At 41.6% G+C, this 17,211-nt stretch overlaps 1 protein-coding gene across 2 annotated transcripts in view; it reads right to left on the bottom strand.

Moving 5' to 3' along the window:
• Nucleotides 1–17,211, bottom strand: part of COL4A2 (collagen type IV alpha 2 chain) — a 145,858-nt gene that overhangs the window by 12,780 nt on the left and 115,867 nt on the right. For both annotated transcript variants that reach the window (XM_082277674.1, XM_082277675.1), the window contains 12 exons: nucleotides 16,686–16,748; nucleotides 13,087–13,194; nucleotides 11,460–11,681; nucleotides 9,146–9,307; nucleotides 8,047–8,217; nucleotides 6,773–6,916; nucleotides 5,388–5,513; nucleotides 4,883–5,064; nucleotides 3,335–3,398; nucleotides 2,452–2,526; nucleotides 1,745–1,852; nucleotides 697–804 (listed from right to left, as the gene is read on the bottom strand). In XM_082277674.1, the coding sequence (XP_082133800.1) occupies nucleotides 697–804; nucleotides 1,745–1,852; nucleotides 2,452–2,526; nucleotides 3,335–3,398; nucleotides 4,883–5,064; nucleotides 5,388–5,513; nucleotides 6,773–6,916; nucleotides 8,047–8,217; nucleotides 9,146–9,307; nucleotides 11,460–11,681; nucleotides 13,087–13,194; nucleotides 16,686–16,748 (1,533 nt within the window). The remainder of the gene's footprint in view (nucleotides 1–696; nucleotides 805–1,744; nucleotides 1,853–2,451; nucleotides 2,527–3,334; nucleotides 3,399–4,882; nucleotides 5,065–5,387; nucleotides 5,514–6,772; nucleotides 6,917–8,046; nucleotides 8,218–9,145; nucleotides 9,308–11,459; nucleotides 11,682–13,086; nucleotides 13,195–16,685; nucleotides 16,749–17,211) is intronic.

The raw sequence follows: 17,211 nt of genomic DNA on the forward strand, positions 1-17,211 counted from the left end.
CAGAAAAATAAGTGTCTGTCTGTCTCTCTTCACTGTCTAAAAAAGCAGTCTTCAAAACTGTATTAGCTGAGCTTTGATGCAGATTCAGATAGAAGAATCTTACTAAAAGCAGGGTGATTTCTGGCTATAAGGTAGAAAAAACCTGCTAGCTTAATATATTAAGGAATTAAGTGGCAACCATTGAGATTCTGTATCCTATGATACAAACAGCTTCATTTTAAACTATCACCTGCATTTTGATAGCACAATTCTGTCTAAGCCGTAAGGAATTCATTCTTGAAACTCGATACTGAATCAGTTAACAGTTTTTGGTGATGATGTAGGACAAATATGTTGCTTGCTATCTAATTCCAATATTCTCATATTGTATATCATTACCCTTGCTGCATATTTAATAATTTTTTTATTGTTTTTTCTTCCTAGCTGTCATGAAAAATGAGTGTGCTTCCTGAAAACTACTTTCCTAGTTGAAGAGGTCATCAACAGTTAAAATGAGCTGAGAAGACACCAGAAGCCATAAATCAGAAAGCAACCAAGTGTCTTTGTTAATACACCTGGACTTTATGAGGAATAAATGTTTTAGCAGGGGAAACTCTGCCACTCTGAACTGCAAAAACCCCCTTTCTTCTTCAACCCAAAGGAACATTTGCAAGTGTTCAGACAGAAATGATTGAATAGCTGAAAATCTACAAATACCTGCTTGTCCTGGTAAGCCAGGCCAGCCGGGAGTTCCCTTTTCACCTGGAAATCCAGGTGTCCCAGGGCTTCCTTGCTGCCCTGGGGGGCCAACCAGTCCTGGCAAACCTGTGTGACAACAATGAATCATTGGTCATGAGCATCCTTAAAACCAACAGCCCAAAACACCAACTTGTGCTACTTTCATTCCCCCAGGCAGCAAACTGAAGACTTTCCCTTCCTAATGTCATTGTATGACACTGCACTGCTCATCCAAGTGCAAGAAAACTAAAGAGAGCACAGGTAGGAGAGACAAACTCATTACAAGCTTCAGGTTTCTGACAACGTCAGAAAGACAGTGGGCTCCTCCTATTAAAATGATAATTTGACTTCTATTGCCAGTTACAATAAGTGATTTCATTGCTGTGCATGTCACTTTCCCCCTCTCCTGCACCTGTTTTGCCTTTCTGACTGAGAAGCTCATCAGACAAGAACTGTTTCCCAGTGAGGCACCTATCAAAACTCTTCCACTTTTGGCTGGAGTTTCTAAGCCCTCTAATAAGGAGAAATGTGGAACAACTGTTCTGAAAGAGCCTTTCCATGATCCTCCTGCAACAAGACATGTTCTTAAGTCCTGAGTGTATGATCTGGCCTCAGCTGAACCTGACTTGGATTCTCTTGTACAGTTGGCCAATGAGCCTGGCTCGAAGGCTCTGTAACTGTGTCCTGGGGGATACTGACTTCATTTATGGCAGAAAAGGTCATTGAAAAGCCCACTCCTTGTAGTACTGAGACAACATTAGAATACTTGAGTATGCCAGCAATACAACACTTTGACTGGACACGTGGTTGCTATAAAGAAGCAAAAACTGGTATGAAGCAGAGTTAGGTTTCTGCAATTTTCTCTTAACTTCTGCTGTGAGTTCCACATCCTTGTAACTGCTCTTCACCAACTTACAGAATGATGAACATATTAAAAAACATAATGACTTTCTTTTGATGGAAAGAGTATTTTTCTTTTTCCTCTTAAACAATGTTATTCTTTGAAGTGTTAAAAAGAATATTTTACCTTCCGGTCCCACAGAGCCAGGGACACCCTGCGTGCCCTTGAGGCCTTCAATGCCAGGGAAACCAGGATCACCACCTTCTCCTTTTGGCCCCACACCTCCTCTTATACCTGGAAAACCACAAAACCAGTACCTTATTTTAATAATATCTATACAACCTTAAGCAAACAAGCATAAAGTGAACTTGGCTACTGAATGGGTCCTGGTCTTGTCACATAAAGGCATTCTTCTAGTCAGGGTGCTTACGTAATCTGGGAGCATGAACAGTCATCTGGCCAAACGATCACTGAACTTGTTTTTAAAAGTACTCCCCAAATTATGTGGAATATGACACTGATGTTCAAGTGGACTGCATGTGCAGGGAAATTTTAATACATTACCTAACAATTCAGTCCAAAATCTATGAGACTTTGCTATCCCATCTTCTATAATCATGGCCTGATAATGCTCCTTTGGTCATCAATAGCAAAAAAAATAATATAAAAATGTTTACTAGAGTTGCATGTGATGATGTTTACTGCTATAATGGTATTTTCAGTTGAAGAGGCAAATGTAGCACATATTTATTTCAATAAAGAAAAGATGAACCTCTCCTGGAGCTGTCATGAGAGCACACATTCAAGAGCCCATACAAAACTCCCCCTCCTTTCCTCTGGGAACTTTAATATGTGAAAGAAAGATATCCAAAGAGCAACTGTGAAATTAATACCTGTTAAGCCTGGCACACCAACTTCCCCTTTAAGGCCTGGCATTCCTGGTAAGTTTACAGTATCTCCCCGATCACCTATTTCAAATAAAAATGAACATGAGTGGTAAGGCTTTAATTTAAACAGTACTTCCTGTTGTTTTGAGGAATTGCAACTTGAGGCAAAATTCAACAATTATCTTTCTAGAATAAAAGAGGAGTAAATTAAAGAAAGCAAAAAAAAGTCTGTAGAACAGCCTCCCTCCTTGCCACAGATGGATTTATCCATGGACAGCACATGTGGCATGAAATTAACAGTATTAACCTTTTTACAGCCTCCCACATCTACAATATCATTCTGTAAGACTGTGGAAAGACTCTTTGAGATTGAAGATCCACGGAGACCTGTGGCGATCCGTTTACTCACTGCTTTTCTTATCCCATATTGTTCCCCCACCCCGCTTTCCCCTGCCCCTGGCCCTGGCCCCTCCCTCGGGCTCTCCCTATTGGTTCCTGTACCCCAACTCCGCCCATGTACCGCCCCTGAGCCCCTGATAAAACCCCCCTGCGCCGAGATCACAAGGTCTCTCTGCCTCTGGGGATTGCTGGGACGTGATGTAACCATTAAAGGTCCTCTGAAACCCTTATGGAGGGACCCTTCTCGCCTCCTTTGCTGTCACTGTGTTGTAGAGCTGAGAGCTGCTGGAGCAAGAGGGCGGAGCCGTCCGAAATGGACTACGGGATGGCAAAATGGTCACACTGCCCTAAACACTCCGCTGAGCTCCCAGGGAAAGCTGCAGCTTGCTAAACTAAACCTAGCACTGCAACAGAGACCCCTCAGATCTTAATGTCACATATTTGATGGGTGATGAATACGGAGGGTGCTCAGATAAGAGAACAAACTCACCTATTTCTCCATGTGAGCCAGGAGTACCAAAATGGCCTGAAATTCCTGGAATGCCTTTTTCTCCCTATCGTATGATTGAAAACAGGCATCAGTTAGTGAGGATGAGCATTTAGTCAACCTTCCAAGCATTTAGTCAACCTTCCAAGCAGCTGGTTTTGGAAATATTTTAAAAAGGCTATTAAATTTCCCATTTTTGAGTTTCTTTAGTACTTTATAGAGTGATTTGGCAGCAGTCAGTTAATCTAAATCAGTACCAACCAAGGGAGAAGTTATGTTTGCAAAGGCTTAAGTCTGAAATTGAGGACATCTTATTGTGCATATAAAGTAGTGAGTCCTTGTGCTGGTTTTGGCTGGGGCAGATTTAATTTTCTTCATGGTAGCCAGTACAGGACTGTTTTGGATTTGTGCTGGAAACACTGTTGATAACACAGGGATGTTTTCATTCCTACTGAAATGCGCTTCCACAGTGTCGAGACATTTTTTGCTTGTCACCCCACGCTGCCAGTGAGCAGCCTGGGGGTGAGCAAGTATTTGGGAGGGGACACAGCTGGGACAGCTGATCCCAACTGACCCAAGGGATATCCCACACCATATGGCCTCATGCTCAGCATATAAGGCAGGCGGGACAATAGGCTGGGGGGTAACAGTGCTTGGGCATTGGCTGGGCATCAGCCAGTTGGTGGTGGGCAATTGTTTTCATTTGTATCACTTGTCTTTCTTGGGTTTTATTAATCTATCATTATTATATTCCTTTTCATTATTATTATTATTATTTATTGTTATTATAGTTTATTTCAATTAGAAAACTGTTCTTATTCACTTTTCACCTTTTTGAGTTCTCTCACTTTAGCCCTTCCAATTCTCTTCTCCCCATCCTGCTGGGGATGTTTGAGGAACCAAGTGATAGGGTAGGGCTTAGTTTCTGGCTGAGATTAAACCGTAACAGTCCTGCAGTCCTTGGTTAAAAAAAATTTTACTGAAACCTAAAGGCAAAGAGAACCTGAGAAAGGAATATAGTTTTTGTGTCTCTTAAATAAATTATGTCTGTGAGTCTACTGTCAGGCCTTTTCTAAGCATTTATTTCTTTCAGTGTAACTTATTTTGCAGCTGAAGTGAATCACAGTGAATTACCCTCTAGAAGCTAAGGTTCTTAGGCTCTTTTACTGTTAAATAAGTGACAGTGAGTAACTTTTGGCAGTGATACCATCAAGTTCTGGGAGAAAAAGAAAAGTAAGCCCAACATTGAGAATAATTTTTATCAGCAGCTGCAGCAACAGAACCAAGGAGCTAGAAGGAACCATCTGGGTCCTCACTGGCAAAAAGTTGGCACATGAAATTTGGATGTCTCACAATGAGAAAATAAATGACTCTGCTTAATTAATGTTGGAGGGAGCAAGCAAAAATATTTGATCTATTTATTCAATGCTTATGGCATTTTTATCTTTGCACTGCCGTTGTTCAGCAAAATTTCAAGGGGTGAATGTCACTTGCTGAAAAGCTGAATGCCAGCACAGGGGCACCAATATTCCCTCATGTGTGTGAACTTACTCGGACTCCTGTGGTGCCAGGGAAGCCTCTGATGCCAGGAGAGCCAGCAGGACCAGGATACCCTTTCAGACCTGTCAGCCCTTTTGCGCCGATGTCTCCTTTCACACCAGCCACGTAGCTGGGATGCCCAGGGGACCCTGGGGTTCCTGTCTTTCCAGGAAGGCCTGGCATTCCCTTGCTACCTGCAGGCAGGGAAGAAGAAATATAAGTAAGGAAAGACTGACACGCAGTTGCTTGTGTGTAAGAAGTTTTCCTGCTAATGGCCGTCTCGAAACATGGCACCACAGTGTGCTGTACAAGTCCACACACACCCACCCCTCAGAGCTTTCCTTGGGGGTGACTCTGTGAAATGCAGCCAGGAGCTCAGCTTCTGCTGTCAGAGACCTTGCTAGGGAGGCTGCAGCACAGTGGTACAATGAACAGGGAATATTTAATATGGTAGCTGAGAACAAGCACTGGCTGATAATCCTGAATGTGCTTGCCTTGTTTTATTGTGACCACTGACCTTTTAAGCCAAAGAATCCCTTCGTGCCCCTTTCTCCAGCATCTCCTTTTTCACCTTTGACTTCCATCATCATGCTGGGCATGAGCTTTGGAGGTTCTCCTGGGGGGCCTTGATCCCCACGGTCACCTAAAGGGTAAAAAATCCAACCATGTTACAAAATGTTAGTCAGCAGCACTGTTGGGAAAAGTGAACAGAAGAGCGAATTAGGAAAAAGGAATGTCCTTGCACAAGCTACAGAAAATCCACCTTCATGAAAAGTAACCTGTGTCAATATAACATGGCAGTGCAAGAGTCACAGTTAAGGAAACATGAAAACAGAGCTAAACTTTTGTACATACAATCCCGGGAGCTGGACCCAGACTTGCCTGTGATAGATAATTTGTCTCTCAACAGATCAGTTAGGAATCAAGTGTTTATAAAAAACCCCAAAATCATGGTTTATAAAAAGCCCTGAAAAGCACACAGAAGAAAGCACAGAAAAGTAGTTCATTTCTATTAAAAGGGAATTCTCAGTCAAAAAGCCTTGGGCAAAAGAAAGTGTTTGGATTTGTTATCTGTTATAGTGTTCACTTTCTTGACTTTATCAATAAGTATCAGTGATATCAGTAAATAATGTCTTGAAGAAGGGACCCATATAGACTGTATGTCTGTATTTAGTTCTTTGTGGTGTGCAGAGACAGGCCAGTAACCCAGACTTGTCCCCTGTGATTATGCATTGTCTTATATTTCTTTGCCAAGAAGCATATTTGCACTTCTCTTCACAGGGGCTGCTTTCACACTTGGCTTTTGCTGAGACTGATGCTGGGATCACTGTTCTGCAATCTCTGAATTGCAGATACTTTTTAAAAAAAATACCAATCTCAGGGTTCCTAGAAAGAACATTTTGGCCTTGTGGCAAAGCATTTATTTAAAGATAATTGTGTGCAATAAAAAGAGGACTGAGTTACAGTTTTCATTTCACCAACGATAATACCAGCTGAATGTTTGTGATTTTTTACTACTAAAACTACTTAATTGTCTGGTTTTCTGAATATTTCACTGTCTTTACAGTGCAACTGGAGAAAAATCCAAGTATTCTCCCCCAAATATCCTATGCTTCCTGGGAAAAAGCTCTCTTGACTTCTGCACATGTCCAGAGGTGCCACTGTCTGAGCTCAGATGAGTAATAAGATGTCTGTCTCCAGCCTTAAGTATGTAAAGAACTAACCTCTCCCTGAGTCTAAAATCCAGGCCTCTTGGCCAGAGGCCCATGTGTGAAATAGGTGGAGGAATGTCTGAGCTAAATTTACCATGTGAAAAATGTGTCTTCTTTGTCTTTGTGTCCTTGTAAAATAGTTCTGCAGACGTGAAGAGCAAACACACTGGTACCACCCATAAGCAAATACCTTTGAAGCCATGGGCACCCTGTGAGCCTTTATCTCCCCGAGCCCCGACTGGGCCAAATTCTCCTTTGACTCCCTTGATGCCTGGTCTTCCTTTTAGGCCTGTCATGCCTTTGAAACCATCAATGCCAGATGAACCTTTCGAGCCTTTAAAGAAAGAAGGGGAAGAGAACTGTTATTTCACTCAGATTTCTGCAAACTAAGTAAATATGAACCAGCAACACATGACAAAATTGTATGAAAACTTCAGTGCAGCAGTACCTATTTTTTGGGTGCCTTGATGCCTACAGAAATCTTTGGGTCTGGAGCAGGCACCCAAGCTCTCTGAGAGGTAGTAGAGCTCCTGAGGTAGTGTACTCTCAGGAGTACACTAACCCACCTCAACTGGCCAAGAGGAGATGTTGTGGGGATGACCAGAACTTACTGTATTCTTCTGACAGACCAGTACAACCCCTCTCCTAGAGCTAAGCTTGAGATAGGTACCTAGTTCCACATAAGGTTTTTAGTCAGCCTGTTCCACATGTAGAGATATGAGTCTAGGACTGGCTGGCCCTTTCTCACCAAAAATTCCCCTACTCCTCTTTTCTAAACAAGAGAATGCTGTTTTACATGGGTAAAGCTAACAAACAGATCTTAATTTTTCTCAAATGAGAGCTGATCAGTACTCCAGAGCTAGTCTTGTCCTGTCTTTCCAACTGATGAAATTGCAGCATGCATTTTTAAGCATGCTTTGTGCTCAATTTGGCTTCACGTGGAATTGAACACTGTTGAAACTCCCCGTGTGGTGTAGGCAATGTGCATTACACATATGTATTTTCTCATTGCTGGCAGGTGAGGACCTCACCTTCTCAACATAACATTAGTATCCTAAAGTCACCATCGAGGTCTTGTGTTTGGCATTGCTCAGTCCACAGCTCCCAGCTTTAAAAAGCTTTAAAGCCAAGGTTTGGGGAAACATCTCTTAAATTTTACTGAGGACCAGTGGGACTAGGATGAGGGTAAGACTTTTAGAGAGAAAATAGTAAATACTGTATCTTTTTTTAAAATGAGAAATAAAGCACCCATTGCTCTTCTAAATAGGGCTGCATATCATGAGCTACCACTGTGCCAAGTACATCAGAGGGGAAAACGGGCAGTGATTTTGGAATTTATTAGGCACATTATCCTAATTCTACTGTTTTAAATAGAGGGAGACCAGCAGAGAATATGTCTGGCTCACCTCAGCACAGAACAGCTTTAATCAATTACTGTTTTCAAAGCAGCAGTCCAGAGCTCACCTTTATCTCCTGGAAAGCCATCCATTCCACTTATGCCAGGGGGACCAGTCACGCCACGTATACCTGGTAATCCTGTGAGACCCATGTCACCTTTGTCACCAGACAGACCCTTCAGGCCCACAGGGCCAGGAAAACCTTGCTCACCATCTTCTCCCCTAGCACCAGGTGGACCTGTCATGTAAACGTGAGAACAGGGAGAGTAAAAAAGGTTTGGACATAGATGATGATTCATACAAGGTAGCTCAAGAGGGAGAAAACTGCTGTCCTACCAGCTTCATATTGAAGGAGGGAAATCAGGATTTTTTTCATCAAAGAATTGCAGAAATGGCTGCAAAGATAAAGCAGCTCATCAGTGTGAACCAGCCTCGCTATCAGTTTGGTTCCACACCCACTACCAACAGGACTTTTCCCTCCTCTTTAATTTAAGAATTAAGCCCCTTTTCCATAAGACTACCCCCATTTGGTGGCTCCCTTTTCCCAGTCTGCCAGCAGCAAGCTCTGACCTGACTTGGTAAGTGGCTATAGAAAGAAAAGCAGCAGCTCTGCCTGTGAAGAAATTTCATCCCCAAGCTTTATTTTCTGCTGTGGAAACCATACAATGGCCCTGCCACAGAGGACTGGCAAAAGGAATGACACAGTGATGCCTTAAGAGGCCTCCTAGACACAGAGACTAGACAGGAGTAAGGGAATAAGGTAGGTATTTATTTGAAAGGCCTTCAAAGGTACACCCTGGGAGCCAGAGGCTGCTGCCAAGATGGACCCCAAGATGGACAACAGGTCACGAGTTCTTCACACTTTTATAGGTTTGGTTCATTTGCATATAAGGGTTAATTCTCCAATTAAAGCTTCAGCTAATGATGTAATTCCCCTCAGCTTACCCCCCCTTTAGAGGCTTTTTGGTTTATACTTTTTGGCCTAGGACAGTCTAGGTGTCCTTGGAGAGCAGGCCCAGGGAGGCTTTGTTATGTCTACCTAGCACGAGAGAGCAGAAGTTAACAGGCTACAGGAAACTTTCAGAGTTACACACTAGGCAGTACAGAAATTGAAAAATATAAAAGTTAAAACCTAAGGCATCAACAGGACCGTGTTACTTCCTCACCAAGAGGTCCTTGAGAGCCAGGCCCACCATCTGGCCCACGGTTTCCTGGTGGACCTGGGAATCCATGTGTTCCCGGTGTTCCTGGTAATCCCATCAAACCAGGGAGACCTTGTGGCCCTGGATCTCCTTTGGGTCCTGGCAAACCTGGGCTACCATCCGCTCCTAAAAGACCAAAATCATGCATTAGTGAGCATCATATCTAGAGAGCTTGTCTTTATATATCTCTTCTCTGTACACCCTAGTCTTCCAGGGTGTGTTTTTCCTTTGAAAATTCAGTGAGAACAGCAAAAACAAATTAAAGGACTGGTCTTTAGATTTAAAATAATTGATGTTACCAGCAATTATCTCAGTATTTGTGTCAGAAAGGTTGATTGACTCTTTCAAATGAATGGTAATGATTTGGCACCATGTGGATATAGATAGAGCAGGTCTCTTTCAATTTTAATCCCAATAATTCTGTAATTCCTGAGCTCTCTGTCACATATATCTTAGTAAGAACTGAATCAAGCAGCTGACTGAACCACTGAAATAATGCTATGTATCTTTTCTAAAATGTTATAGGCAGGAAAAGCAACATTTAAGGCAGATGGTGGGATCTGTGGTGTTGTTTAGAAATTTTCATGTAAGGTTGTTACAAGGCATTGATTTGTAAGACCGATACAAATTCCTAAGCAAAAAGGCCCTGATTCTACATGACTTACTGCACTGGGTGAAAATTTATGTCTCTACCATGTAAGGGCAAAGAGGGTGTTAAGTTTTAAAAGATAATGCCTGCTTTTCATTCAGCTTGGAGAAGCAGCAGCATCCAAGTAGTACATGGCATTTAAAATCCAGGTCAAGCGGATCTGCTTCTCTTTATTCAGGTTTTACATCAGTGTAGGTCCATTGGCTTGACTGTAGTTAAATGAGCTTTATAATTGTGGTCACTTAAAGTGGGTTTTCTCAACAACAGCATACAGGCTTTAGTTTGCTATTCTGAGTGAAGTGGCAAAGGTGGCATAAAGGAATCCCTAGCCATTTCATGTAAAATTAAGAAAGTTCATACTCATACAAAAATTCACGTGCCATTTGGAGCCATTCTGTCAGAACTGTAAAATAAATTAAGAACAGACAAACTAGTAATGCTTTTTATTTTTGCTGTATTTTTTACTACTGAAAGCTTAGTTCTACAGAAATGCTGTCAAAGAGAGTGGAAAATCACACCAAATTTTTTGTTTTCAAATGAAATTGGATTTCTTCCCCTTTTCAGAGGTGTTAGTGATGTTTTCTGCCTTTTCTCAAACCTGTGAAGTGCCACAGAGCTGCTTTCATCCCTTTCCTTCACTCTGGGGCTCTACTGCAGGTGAAACCAGCTCTCCTCACTTCAAATAACTCTGGGAAGACAACGCTCTTCTTTATTTATTGTCATCAAAAGTCATGAGAAGGATATCCAAAACTAGTTTCTGTGATAAACCTTGCTTCGAGCTAGTCATACAATTACTGCTCCTTTCTCAGTTCCATACAGGGGAAGGGGGTAATCAGCACTCCTAATTTAATTATGTGTCCAAATGCTATTGAAACTCTGTAGCAGGGTATGCTAAATTCCCACATATGCTTTTGAAAGTCCTTCACAGAGTTCAGAGAGTGAAAAAGTCAGATTTTGTAGAGAAACTCTGTTTTCTGCAGGGATTTTAGAGTGTTTTTTATGGTCTGTGAAGTAAACTAAAATGAACACCTTGAAGTTGTGAATCAGTATATAATGCTATCTTTTTCTTATTCGTGCATGCCCAAAGACTGACAAGGTAAAATAGCTTATTAGCAGTTACCTAACTCTATGTCCTCTTAGTTAAAATTTACAAATTTGGCACTACTGCAATGTGCTGATCAGCAAAGCCATGCAGTATCCAGACATCTTTTGGTGTGGGAAAAAATTGCTGTATGTACTATTGCTATATGTAAGTGAAAAGTCAGGATAATAGCGACATCACCATTCCCTTAACTACAGTGAAAAAAAAATAGCATCTGAAAGCAACAAAAATGAGCAAAATCCAGTTCTCTAGTATCCTACTGTAGTTGATTTCATGTAGAGCAGTGTGAAGGAGAGCTAAACATAAACAATGGATCTCCAGAAAGTGTTCAGAGGAGCCAGGCAGATTGGCAACAGCTGACACAGAAGTGGAAAGAATGGGAGATCATCCGGCACTGGGAATGGATAGTGGGGTCATCAGTACCTCTGACACATCCTAACCTGCTCTCTTACTACTCTCACATCCCTACAATTTGGCTGCATTTGTATCACACTCTTAAATATTTCTTTATTTGAAGGAGTGTTTACCTCTAGTTCCTGGTATGCCTTGATCTCCTGGTGCACCTTTCAACCCTGGGAAGCCGGGGAGGCCAACATCCCCTCGGGAACCTGCTGCTGCTCCAAACACATCACCAGGAAGGCCCTTCGGTCCTGGTGCTCCTGGAGCTCCGGATTTCCCTGTAAGGCCTGGGTGCCCCTGCAGTCCAGGTAGACCATTTGGGCCTCTGTCTCCTCTGGGTCCAGTAAAACCTATAAATAAAACAGGGACTAGGCATCACAGGGTTCACTACAAATGCTGGAGTTCAAATCCTACATATACCAACATGATGCCCCCATTACCACAAATGACAAGGCTTCTTGTGGACTGGAAAACTGGACCTGGACTGAAAATTAAGCCCAAGCACTAGTGAAAGATAGCATGGAAAACTGCAGAGAATTGGTCCCTGTGGCCTGGGAGCCATGTGGGAGCCCTAATTTAGCAATTAGAGCACTCTGTAGAGCTTAGCAGGGGAGATAGAGGTTCATGGTCCTGCCCTATGCTGCACAGAGCCATGTTTTATGATGCATCCCTTGCCTGTTGACCAGGACACACATCAGCTTTTCTTCTGCTTTCTCTGTTGCTACTACAGATGCTGTAGATGAGTCTAGAGAATACTATCAGGCCATGTGCTGCCTGAGGGCAAAGCAGTACCTGGCACTGGATTTGGGAAAGTTTGCAGCACTTCAGAATCTGTGGGGATTTAGGTCTTTGAAATCAGATAACACAAAAATATTTCCAGAGAGCTCATAAATTAAGTTGCATCAATGGCTTTTGTATTGGGGTACAGAAGAAACCCCAAACAACTCAGTACCCATTTCTCTGACCAAATAAACTACCACAGGGAAGTGGTAGTTTCTGGAGGTAATTCCTGTAATTCTTGCTGGACTGACTGAAGATTTGTGAACATACAGACCCTCTGTAGCTTTTATGTGTGTGCCATTGCATGGATCACATGTGCAGTGGCACACACGCAGGCTCATCTGACTTGCTACCTACAAACAGACATCTGCCTTGATGTGCCTTGAATTGGTGTGCCTTGAACTGATGTGTCTTGGACATCCTGGAACCTCTGGAATGATACAGAAGCCCTGGGATTTAAAAAATCTGCACCTATTACAGACTAGCACAAAATCTGACAGGCACTGAACACTTGCAAACACTCTGGGAACAGAGCTGCCAATGTGCATGGTGAGTACCTAGTACTCCACCTTTGATACGTCCAGTATAATTTATACTGATATTGAAAAGAATTGAATGGAATAATACTATTATTTTCTTCCTTTCTGCATCATCATTATGAGTATAATGCACTTGGAATCTGACCTATCTTATTGAATTTCTTTACGACAATTTAATGAATTTTTACTGTCACATTTATAATTTTGCACAATAAAGCAGATTTTAAAAGGTTGGCATCTATGAAATTTTTCATCATTATGGAAGTTGCAGGAAATACTTCTGGATTTGAAAAGTAGCAGTTTTGTCTAATGGCTTATTGATTCAATGTAGAAGGGAAGGTAAGTGAAAATGTACCTGGAATCAAGTAGTTGTGTTTCAGTGACTGCAGTAAAAAGGTCAAAAGTATGTAAAGAATGACTAATTATTTCAAGATACCTGGAGGACCTGGGAATCCTTCCCGACCTGGATCACCTCGTGTACCATTTAGCCCTGGAAAGCCCATTGGACCTGGATCACCTGGGAATCCTCTTGCACCTTTTGCACCTAAATTATATAAAAGGAAGTAAGAAAGTGTGATCTGAACAAACAAAACAGAAATGTGCATATAATGTAAAAAAAGGTAGTAGTAAATACCACCATGATGTGTTTCTGGATGCAAAGATGAAACTTCAAAAAAAAATTAATGGGACTATACAGTAGCTCTTTAGAAGTATCCAAGATCCCAAAACATGGACCAAAAATCTAGGTTAAGTGCTTTTACAAACATGGATTAACCTGAATTTAAGACCAATGATATGGAGACTACTAGGTTGAAGATAATTAGTTTCACAGACTTTTGGAGTCTTTCAATATTTTGTAAATTAAGGATTTTAGATTAAGGTCAAAAGGCAGTATCAAAAAAGAATGTTCACAGAAATGGGCACAGATGAGATGCTGTAGGAGGAAAAAAATTTTCCCTTCCCTGCTAAACTGATCACAGAACAAGAACAGACTGGTTTAGATAACCAAGGAGCAGAAATGTAAGGCTAAAGGTTAGATCTAATAACCCCAAAAATGAATACAAATTAACTAGCCTTATTACTATTTTTGTAACATTACAGGTCTACAGATTCCCTCTAAAAGAAAGGATGTGCCCTGAAAAAGTGTTCTTTTGGCAACGACCTCTTGCTCATACTGATTTTTCTCCTGGCAGCAAAAACGGTACCTTACTTCCTTGTGATACATTATTTGACACTTCAGTAAGGGCAAATATTACTGTTTTTTAACATCTCAAAACCTGCAAGTATTTTGTAGGATTCCTTTATCATGTTTCAAAAATTATATATTTTTTTCAGTGCAATAGTTTTATTACATGAGTCTCATTAGTTCACTGTATTCCAAGTGAACCAAGATTTTTTGTAAAGTTCTTTGAAAATAATTCCTTTGGAATGCTTTGTTTCCCTACCCTCTCCAGCACTCTGAACTTTCTAAGTTCCCAGCTCAGGCTTGAAGGTCAACAACATGCTTTAACATTTAAAATGTTGCTGCTTAGCATCACCATTAATTACAACTCATTCATTCATTACTGAAAGCAAGTTTCCCTAACTATGACGAACCAAGGAAACTTGGTTTGTCACTTGGATTTTAATACTTTTTTCCACTTTAGTTTTCTGAATTTCCATTATTTAACCATGATTATTTGTAATTTTAACTATCATTTGTGAAGGGGAGAAGGAAACATTTAAAAATATGAGAAATAAGGTGCACATAACCAGCCAATGCAGTGTGCATAACATTTCACAGTGCTGTGCAGGAATATTTTTCTCTCCCTTATATGACAAATAACTTCTCAGGAAGAAATCAAAAGGAAGATCTTAGGCTTTCCGGTCTCAACGAAAAACTCCAATGTGCCTCTTACCTGAATGGCATCTTGGTCTTTTTCCCATCTGCAATAACTGACTTTCATTAATTCTGTTCAGTATAGCACTAATTAAAAAGCCATGTGAGAGAAAGAAGGTGCAGAGGGAGAATACAACCACTGCTTACCACATATTTCAGTAACTCATTATGTGATGTTAGTTGGTGATGATGTTGTGCCAAACAGCAGCGAGAAAAATGCTTTTATTTTGGGCCAACGTTTAGTTTGCAAATGTTTTAGCTGTATGTTTGAGACAGAAAACAGCTTAAACATTTTATTCAACAGCAATCATGTAGGTCTTGAGACTCCTGAATAACCAAGATGAAACTCAGGGTGGGCTGTGCGTGTTGCCAGGAATTTCAAAGGAACACAAGGACATCAGGGTGGGAGACTATAAAGACAACTCCTTTCTCGATACACTGTGTGTCATTAGCACCTAGGACACCAAGACACTTTATTGTCTGCAGTGGAGCTCCATGCTGGCTGAAGAGAAGGTGGGAAATCTTGTGGACAAACCACATCACTCTAAGCAGACAATGAAAACGGTGTAAAGAAGGTGTGGGTGCTTTTGTGTCAGTCTGGACAATGTGAGTAGAAATGATTCTCCAGACAATTCAGTTGACACAGCTATGGCAAAAAGAAGCTGTGAAAATGTGTCCTTTTCCTCCCAGGCTTCCAGTTCCAAAACTGCCTCAGGTTGAAATGCAGCTACACAGAGTTCTGCACTGGGCTCTGCAAGGGGCCTTTCCCAGGTTTTGGAGAGAGAGGATGAAAACCAAGTCTTAAAATAACTAAAACATGTAAGCTAACAAAGACAGAGAAAGATCTGTTAAAGAGCTAACCAAGAATGCAAAACGTAAAACACAAAAAACCAGCATCACTTGTGCTACATCAGTCTTACAGCTGGGAGTTAAATCTGACTGTACTCACTGGAAGAAAAACCATCAAGCTCATGTGAATGAAGGAATGAACAAATCATCATACTCAGAAAAAAATTTAAAATATTGCAAGGAAAACAAGAAGCATTGATCCTAGCAACAAACTTAGGCATTAGGACTAAGGAAACACAAGTAATCTTTCAACAGACATAAAATTTTCCCTTTTAAGATCCATTAGTCTTTGATAAATCAATCAGTCAATCCATGTATGCCATAATAAACCCTGTGCTGAAAAAAGAAAAAAAAAGCTTGACCTTAAAATTTATACTCCAGATCTCTAACCTTGGCTAAAGCACAGCAGCACAGGAACAGATGCATCAAGAATTTTACATTTCCCAAAATGTGAAGGACCCAGCTATGGTTTTTGTCAGTTGTTACAGTTGGTAATGAGAAGGACTTACTGAAAAACAGTTTTATTGCTTAGGCTGGGGTACATAAGTTTATGGAAACTGTAAGTGCTGGTCAGACATTCCCTCTTCAAGGTCAGTCATTATGACCACTCACCACACCTTGCCCATTTCTCAATTCCATCTCACACAGTCCCTCAGGCTCTGTCCTCACCTCCTCTTCCTCTTGGAAGGAGGTGGGGAACCCTCAGTGCTGGGGAGGCCCAGGATGACCAGATGGCCCCTCTGGGCTAGGGGGGACCAGCTCTGCAAGGAAGGTGTATGTGGCTACAGACAGCACAGCCGTGTTGTGTCAGACAGCCTGGCCCACGACACTGAGCCACGTCACAGACTTTAGGCTCACACTTGCTGAAGGCGCTCCGTACGTCACTTGAGGAGGAACAGTAAGAAGGATGTGTCACAGTCCTCCATTGAAGCCTTTTATCACCCTGCTCTCAGAGGACAGGATTTGCTTTGTGAGGTGTCCAGTCAGTTCTGAGAGACCTCAGTACACTCTCTACCAATAAACCTCCGTATACTCTTACTGACTTGCATGTGGAGAATAGCAAATGGGCTGTCCTTGCTGCCTTCTGTTCCATGGCTGACATTCATAGGCAAAGGCAGGCTTAGTTCAGGAATGGTGAAGTCACCTGGGCTGCACACTGCTTAGGTCTCTCTGGCAGGGCTAGGTTAATGCTGTCTTCCAATGAAATTTCTAAAACTTGCTGTCTGCTAAGGCTCAGCTTTAATTGATATGGCAAGATACCCCTCAAATACAGTCTATGTGGGAAACAGGTGAAGGCAGAACATTACCTGTGGCTCCTGGCAGTCCTGGCTTGCCTTGGGATCCCTTTGGTGGCCTTACACAGCCTGCACCTGCAAACAAAAACCAAAGTTAGTCACACTATACGTGCTCCTATGCTGCCTCTCAATGTCTCTGTGCCTGTGGTTGAGACAATTTCATTAAAACAGGTGAAGGAAATTAACAACCAAACTCCTAATTTGAAAAGAAATTTTATTCTTCATTGAAAAAAAAATTGGCCACGGGTGGCATTTTCAGGGGAGCACTCAAGCTGATCTCCACCCCAAGAGCTTCTCTTCTATTTTCCAGGGGCTATGGTGGCTGGTCCAGTTGGACCAGCATGGGAAGGGTAGTCCAGCCTCATGGATGACTGTATTTTTCAGAATAAGAGAAAAACTTTGTTTCCCTCTGGCCGATTTATACCCTTGAAGAAAGCAAGTCAATTTTTGTAAAAATCTAAGTGTTTTTTCTTTTGTGTAAAATTGCACTGAAAATCTTCATTCAAAGTTCTTCTTTAAAAAAAGTTGCTAAAATTTT

The sequence above is a fragment of the Coloeus monedula genome (genome assembly GCF_965178545.1).
Source record: "Coloeus monedula genome assembly, chromosome: 3".
NCBI lineage: Eukaryota > Metazoa > Chordata > Aves > Passeriformes > Corvidae > Coloeus > Coloeus monedula.